Below are 19,164 nucleotides of genomic sequence, written 5' to 3'. Positions count from 1 at the left end.
TTGTATTCTGTACTTTTTTTGCTTATATTTCTATATTTTCATTTTTATATTCTATTCTTAACTTAAATGTAACTTATTCTATTTTTATTTTCTTCATTTTTATTTTATTTTTCTTTTGCACTTTTGCACTTTACTTCATTAAGTTAAGGTTTAGTTAAGTTTAAATGTAGATTTTTATTGTATAGCTTGATGTGAGCAGACTGTCAAAAAAGCATTTCACTGCAAGTTATACTGTGTATGACTATGTATGTGACAAATAAAATTTGATTTGATTTGATTTTTTTTTGAGTGTGTGTCACTCCCCTTCATGTGTCACTCCCCTTCATGTGTCACTCCCGTGTCTGTGTGTCTGTCTGTGTGTGTGTGTGTGTGTGTGTGTGTGTGTGTGTGTGTGTGTGTGTGTGTGTGTGTGAGAGAGAGAGAGTGTGTGTGTACCAGAGGAAGGCAGGAGTGTCTGTCTTCCCTGTAACTTCTCAGTTTTCTGGTTTCTTTTGGGAGATCCTTTTTGCCCCTTAGTTGTATTTCCCTGTAGTGTTAAAGAGGTAGCCAGCTCTCCCCTGGTGTCCTTAGTTTTCCCGCCTTTATTTCGCGTTAGATGTGACGTCTCCTTGTTTATTAAATCCACCCCTTTACGTTTCTTCTGTTGGCCGCTTCGATAACTGGTCTCGCGACGCGGCGGCCTGGGTTCAAGTCCCGGGTGGTTTATGTCTCATTTCCGTTTTACCTGCTCTAAGATTAAAGACTCTGCACTTGGGCCCGTTGGCCACGTGATCGTGGTAGCTCACTCAGTAGCGCGCCGGCCCTCCAACACGGCGGCCTGGGTTCAAACCCCGCTCTAAGTGAGCACCACATTACAAACGGTCTACAAAACCAGACATGAATGGAAATCACAGGTTGTAAATCTGACTATAAGAAACTATAGAATGTAATGAACATCTACAAATATTGTTAAGCAGAGAACGGAGGAACCAGCACCTAAAAGTAGTTTCACTAAACAGTCCTAAACGAAAGGTGGAATCACAGCAATTTCGTTTGATATGTATTCAGAGAGTCAGAGACATGAAGGTGCCACTCAAAACCTGAACTATTAATGATTTGTCAATCCAGTCTTAAAGAGTGGGGGTGGCCACCACATTCAATATAAGAGGCACTTCCTGACTTGCGTTCAGACAAAGATGATCACAGGTAGGTGCCTGGCTTTGCTCTGCCATTTCTAAACCTTTTACTGAAATATGATATCTGAAGTAAATATGAAGTAGATCTGTGTACCTGAGAAAGTATATATTCTTTATTTTTTGGAACTGTGTTATAAAATGGTAGTGGTGTCCTAATTTGATTAGTGTACTTTAATGTTGAGTATTGATCTGATTTTCATTTTTATACATAATAAAAGTGGTTTAGCTTAGATATGTTGGAAGTATTATTACCTGAAGATTTAGAAAAAGTCTCAAGTTAAAAAACCCTTTTAAAATGCCTTTTGGTTTCATACCGCTGCTTCTTTTAGCACGGATACAGGGGCTTTCCACTATGTAATGGTGGCGAGCTTAACGGCACAATAAACACTTTTCATGTTTAACTATGAACTAGTTCCACACTGCAGACACTTCTGTATATGAAAAGTGCTTTATAAATAACTTTTATTATTATTATTTCGGATTACTATTTTCAGATATGAAATATTAAATGTTTACTAGTAATAATACCACATCTGGTTGGTGTGGCGCAACAGATAACACCACTACCTGCCAGTGAGCTAGTCCTATACAGTCATATCTAGTTTTGAGTGGTCATATTATTGTAATGTAATTCTCGCCAATTATATTAGCTTCAATTTGTTGTCTAGAATTACATTTTCACTCCTCAACTGGTTAAGAACTATTTGATTAAAAAGAGTCAATTATTAATCAGTCTTATTTCTGTTTTTACAGGATTCCAACATTTTAGCCTGACATCAACTTAACATCAAGATAATTGAAGCAACTTATATTTGTAAAATAATTTTGCAATACAACTATATTTATTTATACATTCCACAGTTCATCATATCCTTTTGTTTTTAAAAGATTAAATTTTTTGAAAATGATTCAAAGTTTTTTTGAACAACTACAGAGACTATTCTACTACTATACATCAAATGGACCCATTTATTATGAAAACAAAAAAATTACTCCATTTATTCCCAATAAACTACAAATACCAAATGATAATCCATGCATTATAAAAATAAAGAATGATAAAGACGTGATTGTTAGTGGTTTAGGAACCTACTACGGAGACGGGTGGGTCCTTACCGCACATCATGTTCTAAAAGAACAGTATAATTCAAACATACTTGTTCTCTTTCCCACCAAAAAAGGTTTGGTAGCTTATGAAGCCCAATTCAGTAAAAATTGCAAAACTTACCCAGACAGAGATCAGGCCTTTCTTAAACTGCTTGGAAACACTGATCTACTGGGTAACGGATTACAAAACCAGATTGGAAACGTTCATGAAGATGATCATGTATATTTTTATACAGTAAAAGACTCTGGACATTTTCAAAAGCAGGAATGTAGAGTCATTCGCCCATATCCAAATATGAAGCCTCATATGTGTGAGGCCGAATTCATATTGTCTAAAGCAGGTATAAATGGGGACAGTGGCTCCCCTGTTTTCTGTAATGGGAAATGGGTTGGCATGTATCGTGGAGCCTTTAGTAATGCTTGGTACAATGTAGAGTATGGGCGTGTTACAGAAATTTATCCTGAAATGAACCCCTGGGTACTCCCTGTGGAAAGAAATTGGTTTGACCTGTTGTTTGATCAGTTGTTTGGGATTTCTGAAGAAAACTGGGTGTAGGCAAAGTTAAGTTCTGATTCATCAGTTAGGAAAACGGCTTACAAGTACAGAGATGGAATGACCAAGAGAGAGCTCTGGATGAGCAGACCTTCGCTTCATCGAAACACCCCAGACATCTTAATCCATTTTCATGACCTGGAAGCTGAAGCTGATTCAAACACCTGAAAGCCTGAACAACATGGAAGACAACAGCGAGGAGAATGCGAACAGAATACAACTGAAAAGTACAAGTTCTTTCTCTCTGTACTTGTAAAATTGTCAAATAAAATTTGTCAAATGAAGAAATTTGCTCAGCACGTTGAGATCATTTTCAACAGCACATTCAGACTAAATAATACCATTAGACCTGGTCATCTTGATCTCATTGGTTGTATTCATGTGTTACCTGTCTCAGGGCCAGGGGTACATTCCTTAGAGGAAGTGAAAAAAGTTTTAAACACTATAAAAAACATTTTGTATGTAATACATACATTAATTTATATCAACACATTAAGACAAAACAAAGTATTTGCTCAATTCCAATAGCTTTAAACAAGACCAAATTATCTTAGACAATAAAATCTTCTTTTAGCAAAATTTACTAATACTATTAGTTAAACCAACACAAAAGAATTAGTGTTTCATTCTTTAACCTTTTATAGTTAAATTAGGTCAGGATTTATTTGTAATTTGCACAACATGTCATGACCTGTGGTGAGGCTCGGGTAATTACTCTATGGCAGGATAACACTAATACTAACTACAAAGGACAACTTTGTATTCTTATGGAAGTTCTTATGAAACTCTATACTACTGTTGTATACTTGTATTTCTGTGCAGAGAAGAAGAAAAGAAAATGTATATTCTTTAAATTAATGGTCAATCTAGGCAGTTGCAGTCTTATTATTTCTGTTTTTACAGGATTCCATCATTTTAACCTGACATCAACTTAACATCAAGCTAATTGAAGCAACTTAAATTTGTAAACTAATTTTGCAATACTTCAACTATATTTATTTATACATTCCACAGTTCATCCTATCCCTTTGTGATATTTCTAAGTTTCTAAAATGATTCATTGTTTGAAAATGATTCAAAGTTTTTTTGGAGATCAACTACTATTCTACTACTACATGTCAAATGGACCCATTTATTATGAAAACAAAACAATTACACCATTTATTCCCAATAAACTACAAATAACAACTGATACTCCATGCATTCTAAAAATAATGAATGATAAAGAAGTCATTATTAGTGGTTTAGGGGCCTACTACGGAGACGGGTGGGTCCTTACCGCACATCATGTTCTAAAAGAACAGTATAATTCAACCATACTTGTCCTCTTTCCCACCAAAAAAGGTTTGGTAGCTTATGAAGCCCAATTCAGTAAATGTTGCAACACTTACCCAGACAGAGATCAGGCCTTTCTTAAACTGCGGATCAGGCCTTTCTTAAACGGATTACAAAACCAGATAGGAAACGTTCATGAAGATGATCATGTATATTTTTATACATTAACAGACTCTAGACATTTTCAAAAGCAGGAATGTAGAGTCATTCGCCTAAATCCAAATAGGGAGCCTCATATGAGTGAGGCCGAATTCATATTGTCTAAAGCAGGTAGATATGGGGACAGTGGCTCCCCTGTTTTCTGCAATAGAAAATTAATTGGTGTTTATCGTGGATCCTTCAGTACTGATAGTCCTAGTATGGAGTATGGGTGTGGTGCAGAAGTATATGCTCCTAAGGACCTCTTTTAATCCCCTGCTGGAAAAATAACCCTTAGACAAATTAGATTTTCTAAGACTAGAGAATGATCAGCATGGATGAATTTCTCAAGTTCACAATATGGAACAAAGATTTTGGCATTTAATGCAGAACCGCGGCTTTTTATAGCTGTGCTCAGCTCAACATACGAATAATGACGGGCAGCATGCTGATTTGGCGAAGAGATGGCTTGCAAGTACAGCGATAGGAGCCTGCAAGTATGCGCTACGACCCCAGATTACTCAACCCACCTCTGTGATCTTGAAGCTAAAGGCTTGAGGCTGAACACCTGCATGCCTGGACTACGTAGAAGACAAGACAATGATGACAGAACGCTTGCAGTCTCTTTACATTTTCTGTACTTGTAGACAAATTGATTTGTCAAATAAAGACATCTGCTCAACACGTTGTAATTATTGTCTACAGCACACTCAGGTTTCACTGATACTGATTAGACCTGGTTGTCTTGGTTGTGTCAGTTGTACATCCATAGGCACAGTACAAACCACGTTTCCTCTCAGCAGAAGTGAAAGCAGACACAGATGTAAGCTAAAGAGAAGATCCGGCTTCAGCTTCAGTTGTTGAACATGTACTTAAAAACTGTATTTAAAAGAAAATAGATATACCAATTACTGTGAAACTGCTTAACTCCAATAGCCAGGCATTAACAATCTTAAAATTAAAAATAATCACCAAAACTATCACTTAAACAAATACAACAGAGTTAGTGTTTCTCCTAAATGTCTTTAACACATGTATAACGTATATATTTGAAAATCCACTAGTCTGCAATTACATTCAGAGTCTTGGTACAGTAAAGTTGGTACACCAGCTTTTTGAAAACAGTACCATTACATATGTGTTGATGATGATACTGTTGATTCTGATGATACTGGTTTGCTAGGCTTCAATTACCGCTCACTGCTGTGCATTAGGTTGTCACATTTCCGGGTCGCCATGTTTCCAGTTCAGTTGAAGCAAATATCTGAGTCAGCTTTGAAGGTGTTCTGTTATGTCCCAATCTATGCTACAAAGCCACAAATCACAAATCTGTAACCACCACACTTGTGGCCTCACCAGTTCTCGGTTGAGCACAACATCATGACTGACTAACACGTGCCAGTGAATTTGGGTCATCTTGCTGCACAGCTCGTTTAAGATCTATTCAGAAACGTCCTATAATGTTTAGATTAAGCTCCAAAAGCTCCAGTTTATGGCTCTCCAGGTAGCCCATGCTGGATTTGAGATGCCATGTTCCTCGAGATAGTTGCAGATAGTTTGACATTTGCATCCAGGATTTGCTGGTGCTTTGTGGAATTCATTGGTCCTCCACTTGTGCAATACTGCCAGTGCAACTGGTGGCAAGACAACCCCAAATCATGATAGATCCCCCAACGGCTTCACAGTTGGCAAGGTGTGCCTTTGTCTGGCCTTTGTTAGATGTTCTGTAGCAGACTTTAAACGCTGAGTTTGGGACAAATGTAGGTTTTCTTGTTGTGACGCTTTCTTTTAGATTATTTTTTGTAAGGAGCTCTGCACAGTGGCAGGTGCACCGCCCACTTGACTCAACTTTCATGCAGGTTACTGGCAGGATTTTGGGGGTACTTAAGTACATTAGTTACAATTGGTTACTCTGTGCCTTTGCCATGCTTTAACTTGTGTGTAGGCTGTGTACTACTTCTTATACATATTCTATATATATACAGTGGAGGAAATAAGTATTTGACCCTCCACTGACTTTAAAAGTTTTAATACAAATAAATAAATGAAACGTCTCATAATTTTATGCCAGTTTTATTTTAACTGTGACACATAGAATATCAAAAGAAAAACTGAGAAAATTACATGAAATGAGAAATAAAAATTAACTTGAATTTCATTGAAGAAAATAAGTATTTGACCCCCTAGTAAAACATAATTTAATACTTGGTGGCAAAACCCTTGTTGGCAAGCACAGCAGTCAGACGTTTCTTGTAGTTTTTTATAAGGTTTGAACACACTTCAGGAGTAATTTTGGCCCACTCCTCTCTGCAAAAAACACCCCCAAAACATAATATCCAATATCCACCACCATGCTTGACGGTGGGGATGGTGTTCTTAGGGTCATATTCTGTATTGTTCTTCCTCCAAACACGTCGAGTTGAGTTGAGGCCAAAGAGCTCAATTTTGGTCTCGTCTGACCACAGCACCTTCTCCCAGTCTCTCTCCGAGTCATTAATATCTAAATTGGTGAACTTGAGGCGTGAGACATGAGCCTGGGTTTTTTTGGAGACTGTTTTCCGAGCTGCTTTGAGATCATTAACCAGCTCCTCCCATGTAGTTCTTGGCTGATTTTTAACCTTTCTCATGATCAATGAGACTCCACGAGGTGATTTCTTGCATGGAGTAATAATACAGTTACTTAAGAAATTATGGCATCACTCAGGATCCAAGTTCAGGGAATCAGTGATATTCCCTTAATACAAAGCTGTGACCTGCTTTCATTTCTCTTTAGACAACAAAGACATTTTCCTTTCAGTGTTTATGAAGTTTCCCACGCTGTCTCCCTCCTGCAGTGCTACACTACACCCTACATAAAGCTGGCTATTCAATGGTAAGATTTAAACATAGCTAAACATTTAGGGTCTGTGCTTTAAATCCATATGAGGCAAGTCTAGTCCTAGTGAACTGAGTTAGCACTGATGCTAAACAGCCTATTAGCCTAATATTACTTACTTATTAGCCGTCCACAGGGTGAAAAATGTTGTGCCTCCTCGGTGGTTTATTTTGCCCCGTGTAATTAACCTGGCAGGCAGCTGGGTGTGGTTACAACTAAGCCTCCCAGGAGGAAGTCCATTTGCCCCAGTGGGGAACCTTCTGAGCCTGCTAGGTCTTCAGAGAAGGCCTAATGATTTCTGAGAATTGAAAAAAGACCTGTCTGTAATCTTGGTTCAGTTGAATTCAGCATGCTTGCTTTAAACTAGTAGTAAACGTATTTAACTGATCTCATAGGATTAGGATTGTCATACAGCTGGGTTTTTCTGAGGCCTGAACTGAAGGCCTGGCTCCAGTTCTGTTTGACACAGTCTCTTCCCTGCTGAAAAGTCCAGCTCAAGACCAGTTTCTGCTGCTTGTCTTTGATTGTCAGTGTGGTTGAAAATCTGATCATCCAGGTGAAAACATACCCCACGCTCGTCAACCAGCTGGTTAAGCTATTTACCAGTACGGCATATGAGCATGACAAATGTAACCAAGCTGGTCATCACACAGGTTATACTGGTCGACTAGATTGGTCAGCTCAGTCATGCTGGTTGACCAGCTAAGCCATCACATACCAACATACCCTATGCTGGTCATGAGCTGAACTGGTCAACAGGCAGTGGTGGCTCAGCGGTTAGAGCTCTGGCCTATTGATGACAGGGTTGTGGGTCTGATTTCTGGGCTCTGCAAGCTGCCACTGTTGGGCCCTTGAGCAAAGCCCCTCACTCTTTCTTGTCTCCGGGTGCTGGAGTTGGCTGCCCACTGCTTTGGGTGTGTGTGCTCACTGCACCATGCTGGTCATGCTGGTCAAGCACATTGACCAGCTTGGTCATACCAGTCTGTTTAGTCTGACCTGCTGGTTTACACTAATTACACTAAGTATTTCTAGGTATTTATGTTGTAAAGCTCATCTGGTTACTGAATCATTGCAAGTTACAACTTGCACCTGTCAGTTTACAGACAGTAGGTGCTGGAAAGGAGATGGTTGCTTGTATAAAAGTATTACAAATTATAAAATTGAATTATAAAATTATTATTATTATTAATATTATTATTAAAAGGTAAAGATGCACGTATTTGTCACTGTACAATGTACAGCGAAATGTGTTCTTCGCATATAACCCGTCTGGGGTTGAGCACACACACACACACACTAGTGAACTAGGGGCAGTGAGTACACACACACACCCAGAGCGGTGGGCAGCCAACCTATTAACCCATTATTATTATTATTATTATTATTATTATTATTATTATTATTACTATAACAAGGTATTCATCGTCCCTGCTGTATGTTGAAGCAGCCCTGCTCTAATGGTAGGGGGCAGTATTCTGCTTTAAGGACTGGTGGTGAATCACCGTTGACACGCACCTGAAGAAGAGCTCATCGCAGGGCAGGTTGAGCTGAGTGAGGGAGAGAAGAGCTCCTGGGTCTCCTCTAAATGAAAAACCACCTTACCCAGTTTAACCAGATATTTAAGAAGCTCTAGCCGCCACCAGTAGACCGTGTAGACCCGTATCCGTGTGTATTTTGGGGTAAGTCTTGTCTTTTTCCTTCCTGTAGCGCTTCTCACTGCAATTATCCGGTCCACCTTAAATAATGCAGCAGTTCCACTCTGGCGCCTGAAGGGGCCCGACCGTGGCTGCAGCGCTATTTAAGGTGGACCGGAAAACTCGACGGAGATGCCAAATTCAGCTGCGTTTCAGACAACAGCTCCGTCTAATCCAGCGCTCACAAGCATGTCAGAGGTCGCCAGAGGTCGTATCTACACTGTAGGGTGGACAGAAACCTGAAACTGACAGAAAGACAAGGCGTGAAGACCGTGATAGCCGGCTAGGAGGCTAGCTAGTGCTAGCGAGCTAGCGAGCGCGCTGCCTTCCAGGGTACAGCTCTGGCCGCTGTTATTAAAGCTGAGCTGTACTTCAGCACGACCTGCATGTGGGCTTTAGTTTAACGGAGCTACCAGTTAGCTGGCCTGGCTGATTTCCCTCTTTCTGTACTGGGGGTTTCTCTGACGGCTGTCAGGACTGAATGCTAACGTTTACACTGCAGCTGTAGTCCAGGGGGGAGGCAGCTCTGACCCTGGAGGGTCCAGATCCGGTCCTGGTGGGAACAGCTCTGGTGCTGGTGCCAGCTTCAGCTCATAGGTCAGTCACAAAATCAGCAGGGTGTGTCATTTTATTAGAGGGTGCCAAAACTTTTGCATATGACTGGATATGCATATGTATATGCCATTAACTCTTATTATTATTATTATTATTATTAATAATAATACAGCACTTTTTATACATATTCAGCTTAAAATGCTTTACAGTATGACAGAAAATGCCTCATGCAGCGGTTAGAGCACCGGGCTGTCGATAACAGGGTTGTGGGTTCGATTCCCGGGCTCGGCAAGCTGCCACTGTTGGGCCCTTGAGCAAGGCCCTTTACCCTCTCTGCTCCCCGGGCGCTGGAGTTGGCTGCCCACCGCTCTGGGTGTGTGTGTGTACTCACTGCCCCTAGTTCACTAGTGTGTGTGTGTGAGTGTGTGTGAGTGTGTGTTCACTACCACAGATGGGTTAAATGCGGAGGACACATTTCGCTGTACAGTGTACACTGTACAGTGACAAATACGTGCACCTTTACCTTTACTTTTTAAATAATAATAATATGATATATATAATATATAAATAAAAATATAATTAAAAATACAAATCTTGCTTTGTAATATTTGGTGTCTGATCAATATCTAGCTGAAGTGTGCAGAACAGCAGCGATGCTGAAACAGGTGCACTATGTAAGAGAGTCACGATAACCTTTTATTTTCGGAGGACACGCTGAAACGCTGTCCCAGAAATAATTATGATAAACAACACTGTTGTCCTTTAAATCCTTTTATATACCACTGATATAATGGTAATATAATTGCTGTGATGATGATAATAATAATAATAATAATAGTGATGATGATGATGATGATGATGTTACACCTGTTTAAATAGCAATGTTTAATAATAGTTTGGAAGATTTTTAATTTTATGAGCAGATTGGTGTAGTCCTTACACACAGTATCAGTATTGGCTATAGAGAGCACCGATAACATGAAGCTTACTGGCACCCTACTTTTTGTTTTTTTTTTAATAAAACATTTTGTTTGCATATTTTATTATGAAAGCAAACGTTTAAACAACCAGTAAAAAAAACTGTCACAGATTGTTATTACCATTAAACAGTGGTTGGTGTTGCGCAACAGATAACACCACCACCTACCATTGCGTTACAACAACACCATGTGGGAGACCAGGGTTCGATACCCGGTCTGGGTGACTATGCTGCGCTACACCAATAAGAGTCCCTGGGCAAGACTCCTAACACTACATTGGCTCTCCTCTGTAATACGAGTAACCAAAGTCCCTCTGGATAAGAGTGTCTGCTAAATGCCATAAATGTAAATGTAAACAGGCATTCGATAGAATTTTTGCCTTTACAGCATTTCTGTTTCCGTGTGGTGTGTTTTTTTTTTTTTTTTTTTTTTTGGTTGAGTATTTTTAATTATAATTTTATTATTTGTGTTTTTAGCCGATTTTATTATACTGTTATATTTTTTATTGGTTACTTTTTAGGCATTTTATTTCATACTGTGAAGCATTCTAATGTATATATGTATACAAAGTGCTATATTATGCTGTTATTAATAATAAATAATAATAATAATTAATGGCAGCTTGTTTAAAAGCCACACACTGAAGTTTATAACCTTTTTACACAGAGACCCTAATGTAAAATTGCTGCACTTTCTGTTTCTAAACTGGTGTTTTCTTTTCTGAAATGTGAATTTTTAACATCAGTTAAAAGCTGTTTGGTGAAGCTTAGCAAGATTATGCTTCCTGACCTGCAGGTGTTTCTGCATTGTGGCAAAGTTTATTTTTTTCATAGCTCTGAAACATTTCAAATGTGCAGTTCCTCAACCAGTACATGCTGTTCTTTTAAATTATATCTTATTTGGGATGTGGTATAAAAAAGTACAACCTCTAAAAGTGGAACACTATAAACATCAGTATTTTTAGCTGTCTATCCATTATTTAAGTCAGAGTTGATATTGGTATGGGTAATCAGTATCAGCTTAAAATCTGGTATCTTAAAAGGGAAAAGGTGGTATCAGTGTATTGCTAGTATCCCCAAAGGCATTTGGTTAAGAGCATCTGCTAAATGCCATAAATGTAATTGTAAAGACACAGTGGATGATTTAAAGGTCTGCAGAAATTATTGAGAGTATGTTCATATATTATACGATAAGTTGATCTTATAATTGTTGTGACATGCCCATTAGTATGTTCTCGTTTTCCTGTAAGTGGTCGTACTCCTCGCTGCTACAAGTTGCACTCAGTCTACTGTGGTTTTTGGTAGGGCTGTGTATTGGCTAGAACGTGGCAATATGACATGGGGATTACAAGTCAAAAATATTGCAAGCTCTTGATCTTGTCAGCAAGGCAATATGTTGCTTATATATAAAACTGTCATAGTATAAAAACACACCATCATCTGCATACAATCAGTGAAACAGTTTACTTTTTATCCAGTCGGAACAGTGGGATCTGAAGATTACACCACTGCTATATAGTCATCTAGGTTTAATCACAGCTCTACATGAACCACCAGTCTTTAAATATTTAAAGTATTCATTAAAAATCGATACAATATTGCAAAATGTTACATAGCAATGCTTTGTTATATTCTTATATTCTACGTTATATATATTTTTTACACCCGTTTTTTTTATTGCATTGTAAAGTTTAGATGTGAAAGTATAAGAGATTATATAAACTAACCCTTTTCAGCTGTGTGTATATATATTCTGTATATGTATAAGTGTATATATTACCTAAGTGTGTGTGTGTGTGTGTGTGTGTGTGTATATATATATATATATATATATATATATGTATATGTATATATGTATATGTGTGTGTATATATATATATATATATATATATATATATATATATATATATATATGTAGAAAATATAACCTATATAACAATATAACGAAGTATTGCTATGTAACATTTTGCAATACTGTATCAATTTTACCCCAAATGTGACTTTACAGGAGAAAATTACAGCATTTCTATCAGCCCATGGGGAAATATATAATAGTTTGTTGATCGTGACAATGTATTTATACTGACAGTCAAAAACAATTACCCTGATGCTTATATGTCATATTATGATATTTATGATGTTTAGCTGATGTATTTGATGTATTCAAAAAAATCCACCCTTCTCATCCCCAACAAGAAGTGATTGTAGTGTGTAGAACAGTGAGGAAGTTCAGGTGATGTTATGAACGTCACAGTCAGCAGTTTCAAAACACCACTGACAGCTAGTGGGACTTTCATGAGAAATGTTTGGAGAACAAAATCCAATCCAAAGAAAAACAGCAATAAAAAAAATGGACTGTAGCTTATTTACTAAATTTTTATTAAAAAATGACAGTGACAAACATGATCAGACAGGCATCCGGTCTAGAAGAGGAGCTACACAGGATTGATGTGCACACACACATTGAATACCAAAAAAACCCCACAATATTTGTTCAGTTATTTTTGACTAACTGTTAATATTTAACGTTGGGAGCTGTACTGTTCCTTTCCCCTCCAGGTGTGATGGATAAGGTGTTGAGCAGTGGTGGTGGTGGTGGTGGTGGTGGTACTCCCACTGGCTCAGTGGTCCAAGTATGTTTCCCCAACGTGCGAGCGTCGGTGCTGGATAACCTGAACCGGCAGCGAGAGGAGGGCCGACTGTGTGATCTGTCCATCCAGGTCCAGGGCCAGGTGTTCAGGGCACATCGCTGTGTGTTGGCAGCTTCCTCCCCTTATTTCCATGATCAGGTACACATCCAGCCAGTTTCGGTTATGCATCCCTAAGTTTAGCAGAATTAGGCCCTTTCAGTATTTATTTAGATAATAATTTGGCATCAGATCCGTGTGCTTATGTTTGTCTGTATACCTACAGGCTATAGAAACCCAAAACCTAGGATATTCACTCCACCATAAAACAGTTATTTCACATTAGTACTCGACAAACAACAACAGATGTCAGCCCAGAGTGAGACACACACACACACACACACACACAAAATGACAAGACTGCAGACTGCATTTTAAAGGAACTGGGACCTGAATGGTCCTTAGACACAGTCGGTTTAATGAAGACTAAAAATACTTTGCAAGTAAAATGCAATAAACTGTATAGAGATTGTCTTTATTTTATACTAAACAAATGTTTTATAAAACCTTTATAATAAATAGTCATGTCCTGATCTTTAGGTTTGCTGTAGCAAAAAGGCCAGCTGGCACTATTAATAGACCTGATCCTCAGCTGCTGATTTATTTATTTATTTATTTATTTATTTTTCAAAAACTACCCTAGACAGTTCATCTGTGACATTATTTCAGTGAAGAAAACAAAACCACTTTATTTTACATAATAGATCTGATAAGTGTGGTTACATTACCAGTTTCAGCCAAAACAAAAGCTACAGTTGGCGTCTAATGCTAACTCTCCATTTCACCTTAAATAGTGCTTTACTTAGAGTGTGTAGATTTCAACAGCAGAATGTAAATGCTGCATTGAGGTAGAACAGAAAGTTCTGGGAAAAGGAAAACTTTAGCTTAGAGCCTTGCTGTAAACGTGACACAGCAACAACACATGGCACATAGAGCCACAGGTAAAGAGTTTGTTCATTAATGTGTCAGAAGAGGAGGATTAAAACCACTCGTTTAGAAAATGTTTATTTTCTGATGTTTTTGTCAAAACCTCCCAGTTTGTTTGTAGTTGTAAGCAATTTTAGTTCGTTATCTCCATCCCGTCTTTACTCCTGAATTACGCTTGGTTAAAAACCAAACTGTCATGGAAATGCTCTGTTTGACCAGCAAGAGAACCACATGCCTTTCTTTGGTTCTGTGTGTATTAGCACATCTTACCTAAGTTATAGGGCTGTGTTTTTTTTTTATAGTAACACAAAGATCAGATTGGTATCAGCCAATATTTAGCATTAAAAGACTTTGGGGATAAGAAACATCCCTGATATTAAATGTGATGTAACATGTCAATTGATGTAAAATGTCAAATTGGATTCATCAGTTATAGAATCGGCAAGTTCTGTGTAAAGGATGTGTACTGAAAGTATGAATAGACAAGGAGTTCCTGAGCCTTTGTAAAAGACTGTATTTCTATTTTGTCCAGGTTTTGCTGAAGAATGTCACCACGGTGTCTCTGCCGTCAGTTATGGACCCCCTGGCCTTCGAGAGCGTCCTGAACTCCGCCTATACGGGTCAGCTGAGCATTGTGCGCGACGACATCGTCAACTACGTCACGGTGGCCAGCTTCCTTCAGATGTGGCACATCGTGGATAAGTGCACGGACATCCTTAAGAGGTCACGGCCTCTGACCCAGGTCAGCCCTGGGGAAGCCAGCTCCTCCAGGCACCAGTCTCCCAGCAGCTCGGACTGCTGCCTGACAGACCCTGAGGAGCGCGAGCGGAGTCAGGGAGAGCGTGGACCTGCCCAGGAGAGGAAACCCCTTACAGGGGACCATGGCACTCTGCCTCCTCTGGCCACCTGGAGGAGGCCACAGCAGCTCCAGCAGGGCAGATGGGGGAGGTCCAGGCTCTCTCTCCCCTCCCAAAACAGACCCGAATCTCCTCCTTCCAACTGCAGCCCCACCGGGGACGGAGATCAGCCCTGCAGCCCTGAGAGCCTCTGGATGACCAGCAGCAGCGCTGCTGCCAACGATAGACACAGAGTCCGTGCCCGCCTCCGGGGAGTGCAGGATAGCAGGGAGCGAGGGATGAGGGATGAGGAGGAGGAGGAGAGGAGGCGAGGGGAGAGGTGGATGGAGGCAGATGAAGGTGTAGGGGAGGAGTTGGAGGAGGAGAGAGTGAAGGTGGAGTTGGAGGAGCGTGGCGCCGGTGAGTGGAGCGTCTGCATCACTGCTGTTTAACTTCCGTCCGACCGGGGTGGGGGGTGGGAGCTCTCTCTCTCTCGCAAAGCAGCAGCATCAAGCGCTGCCCCCTGATCTTTAAGAGGGAGCGTCCCCCATTCTGACAATGTTCTGCACCGTATGTCTGTGTGTGTCTGTGTCTTTGTTTGACCGTCTCTTCTCTGCTCTTCTCTCTCTCTCTCAGGAGGCTGTGGCTCAGGGGCAACTCTCAAAGAGGAGGGAGAGAGAGAGGGAGAGAGAGAAAGTGCAGAGAGAGACAGACAGCAAGAGGAAGGGTTTCTGTCAGCTCAGGTTCATGCCAATGACCCGCAGGGAGCGCTCGTCGCCTCAGGAAGTGCCCCTCCTCTTCTTCCCGGGCCCTCTTCGCGCCCTCAGTGGCAGCCTGCGGCTGAGTGGCCGGCAGGTCCGTACGTTCAGCCTGGCGGCAGGTTGCTGGAAGATCACTCCAGAGCAAAAGACGATGAGGACGAAGTGGAGGAAGAGATGGACTTCAGCCGATTTGCTGAGGCAGGTTTTGAGGGAGAGACGTATGACGAGATTGAGGAAGGCACAGGACAGGTGTCCCAAAGGCCTTTGCTGCCGGTGTCACCAGGTGGTGGCGGCAGTGGGGGCGACTTTGTGCTGGGACCTTCAGAGCTGACCTGGACATCCGGAGCGCTCTCTCCCCCGTCACACTCTTCCTCTCTCCCTCCTTCCTCCTCTCCCATCCCCTCCTCCTCCTCCCCCCCGTCCCTGGCCGGGGCGCCCTACACGGGCAAAGTGCACTTCTGTCACTGTGGCAAGGCCTTCACTCTGAAGAGCATGCGTGACCGCCACGTGAAAATGCAGCACCTGAACCTGCGACCCTTCGCCTGCCCTGTATGCGCCAAGAGCTTTAAGATGAAGCACCACCTAACCAAGCATGTGAAGACCCATGGCGGCCTGCGCCCATACGAGTGCGCACTCTGTGGCAAGAAGATCGTCTGGAGGGACAGCTACCTAAAGCACCAGGCACGGTGTCAGCGCCTCGCCGCCAAGGCAGCCACTTCTGGGCAACACGATGACGTCGATGTGCTTGCAGATGGCAATGAGGCCGAGCCAGAGCAGGACGAGGCAGGGTTTGAGTACGGAGCTTACTTGTGTGATGGGCAGGGCCAGGTAAAGATGGAGCAGGGAGAGGGACAGGCAAACGAAGGCTGCATGGAGGGTTTAGTGGGGAGAGTTTCGGGACAGCACAGAGCTCTGATGGAGCAGGTCTTGAAGGAGGAAGATGGAGGCAGGTACACATGAGAGAAGGAGAAACCTGCTGTTCTAATCAAACCTCTCCATCTGCGAGCTGATCCGAGGTCAGCATCTAATTTCAGTGTCCTAGTCCAGGCTCACTAGGGGGCAGGTTTTCCAAAGTTGTCCACAGTTATCGTCTCCTAGAGTGGATGCAGCCAATGAAAAAGCCAGTGATCACACAGTCCAGGACCCTGTCCAACAATCCGGAATTGACAATCCAGCTGGGTAAGATGGCCAGTTCTTTCAAAGATCTTGGTCTATGATGGTCTCTTTTTTATTTTTAGGATTTTTAGAGTGGGTGCTTATGTCTGGGCTGACGATACCATTCAGTTCACTAAAAAGCCTCCGTAGTGTCGGCTTAGTCGCTGAAAATAAAGTCATAATGCTTGACCTGCAGGAACAAGCCTGCACGTAGCACATCTGGTCATGTTTAGGCTGTAAGTAGCACATCTGGTCCTTTTGATCTTTTTAACTTAAAGTTTTTAGTTTAACACTGCATGAAGGGGAGGGTCGTTTGAATAAAAGCCACGTGAATGAACTGTATGTGTCCTACAAAACAGGTACAGGTGAAGTATCTCAGCTGCTGGACTGACCGTAAAAATGCAAGCTGGACATCGTCTGACGGCAAGGCTAGATAGTACAACTAACCACAATACATTCACTCTGATACTTGACCTACACAAGATGAATGACTGATTGTCGATATGATTGCTGTCAAACAGTTGATTGATGTTGCTGCTGCCATTGGCCTTAATGGATTAACACATGAATCTACAAGAAGAGAGAAAGCTGTCCACAGTGTACCTGGGGTATTTGTATATGGAACGTTTTGGAAAGTGTTCATGTACCCAGACATGCTTTGTTTTCTAAAGTGTTGGTTTTCTTTAACCAGGTAGATGTTTAACAAATTTAAACACAGGCTTCAAGTATTCTGTTAAGCACTTGCTACTTTAAAGTCGTGTGAACCTAAACAACTCACAGATGTTAGCTTAGACCATCCATATGGAGAAATCAATGTCCTTTTATTGTGCCACATATCGTGTACACGGATGTACATGAAATGTGTGTTATTTGGGTGTAAAATGTGTCGCCTGGGCCTTAAAACGGGCTTTGCTTTGTGTAGCTTCATATGCAGTTCCCATTCGTTTCCCTCTGAGGGAGTGCTGGCAGAGCTTTAGTGCTAAATGTTCAGAATTTGTATGAATCCAAGTGACGTGTATAAATAAAGAATTTTCCGACACATAAAGATAATGTAGGAAGTTATGTCAACTGAGAGGTCTTTTTGAACATATTTAAACGGATGGACGTATTTGAGCTTCATTTGACCAATATGGAGATGAAGCTACTATAACTAAACACATACACATGAGAACTCACTGGTCACTCCTTCTACAGAAGCTCGAAGCCTTGGTGTAGTCATGGATGATCAGCTATGGTTCTCAAGCCCTGCAGATTTCTCCTGTACAACATCCGGAGAATTAGACCCTTCCTCTCTTGAGAGGCTTGTTCAGTCTCTCGTCATTTCCAGACTTGACTACTGCAACTCTCTTCTGGCTGGTCTTCCTTTACGCACCATCAGACCCCTGCAACTCATCCAGAATGCAGCAGCACAGGTCGTCTTCAACGTTCATAAATTCAGCCATGTCACTCCACTGCTGCGTTCTCTTCACTGGCTTCCTGTAGCTGCTGCCCGCATCAGATTCAAAACCCTGACTCTGGTCTACAAAGCCAAGAACGGACCAGCCCCTCCGTACTTGATGGCAATGGTCAAAAGCCGATCCGCACCAAGAGCCCTTCCAGCTTCAAGTACGGCTCGGCTCGACCCACCATCCCTCAAAATCCACGGAAGACAAGCATCCAGGCTTTTTTCTGTCCTGCACCAAAGTGGTGGAACGAGCTTCCCCTGGGTGATTGAACGGCCGAGTCGCTCGCTGTCTTCAAACCCAGACTGAAGACCCACCTCTTCAGAGAATACTTGGGTGAATAGCAGTGTACTATGGTCCCCTTATTGACTTGTGCTTAGTAATGTCTAAAGCTTAGAGGTATCTTTGAATTATTAGTCTATTCAAACTAGCTGAGGTCTTTCTTGGGTAAATAGCAAAGCACTTTTGTAAGTCGCTCTGGATAAGAGCGTCTGCTAAATGATGTAAATGTAAATGTACAACTAAAGAACTGTCTTTAAACTAGTAAATGATTTAGCAGTCAGTGGAACGGCCACTTCATAATGTTCTGAGATAAACGTCAAGCATAGACAGCCATTCCACAAGGTTTTTAAAAGCGTTTGCAATCATCAGCAAATGTCCCAGCATTTTATTCAGACTTGCTCTCCAGAGGGTGATGTGTCGAGCTGAGCACATCATTCGGACCAAGGCCCCCTGACCTGTAGACCATCTACAGCAGGTGGTGAAGGACCAAGGCCATCCAAGCAATGGACTGTTGGGACTGTTGGGAAGCACTTCTGCTCCCTGAAGGAAAATGCTTTAAGATGAGAAGGAGCTTCTTTCCACAAGCCATTCAGACTCTCAACTTGACTTAGGTCAAGAAGACTGTTTTCTACCTCTCCAAGGCCCAAATTGTGGTAAGTACCT

At 41.3% G+C, this 19,164-nt stretch overlaps 1 protein-coding gene across 2 annotated transcripts; it reads left to right on the top strand.

The window, feature by feature from the left end:
- The first annotated feature begins 8,706 nt into the window (after positions 1–8,706).
- On the top strand, positions 8,707–17,543 carry zbtb22a (zinc finger and BTB domain containing 22a). 2 transcript variants are annotated; one of them, XM_072674300.1, is made up of 5 exons: positions 8,707–8,862; positions 9,380–9,474; positions 12,971–13,200; positions 14,558–15,281; positions 15,498–17,543. In XM_072674300.1, the coding sequence occupies exons 3-5, from the start codon at positions 12,976–12,978 to the stop codon at positions 16,580–16,582; spliced, it is 2,034 nt and encodes a 677-aa protein (XP_072530401.1). In that variant the 5' UTR covers positions 8,707–8,862; positions 9,380–9,474; positions 12,971–12,975; the 3' UTR covers positions 16,583–17,543. The 2 variants fall into 2 exon arrangements, with proteins under 2 accessions (XP_072530401.1, XP_072530400.1); XM_072674299.1 differs by lacking the exon at positions 9,380–9,474.
- The last annotated feature ends 1,621 nt before the right edge of the window (positions 17,544–19,164 follow it).

The sequence above is a fragment of the Salminus brasiliensis genome, chromosome 2, assembly GCF_030463535.1.
Source record: "Salminus brasiliensis chromosome 2, fSalBra1.hap2, whole genome shotgun sequence".
In the NCBI taxonomy this organism is placed as follows: domain Eukaryota; kingdom Metazoa; phylum Chordata; class Actinopteri; order Characiformes; family Bryconidae; genus Salminus; species Salminus brasiliensis.
The sequence above is the reverse complement of the archived record's forward strand: the minus strand, read 5'-3'. Positions and strand labels throughout refer to the sequence as shown.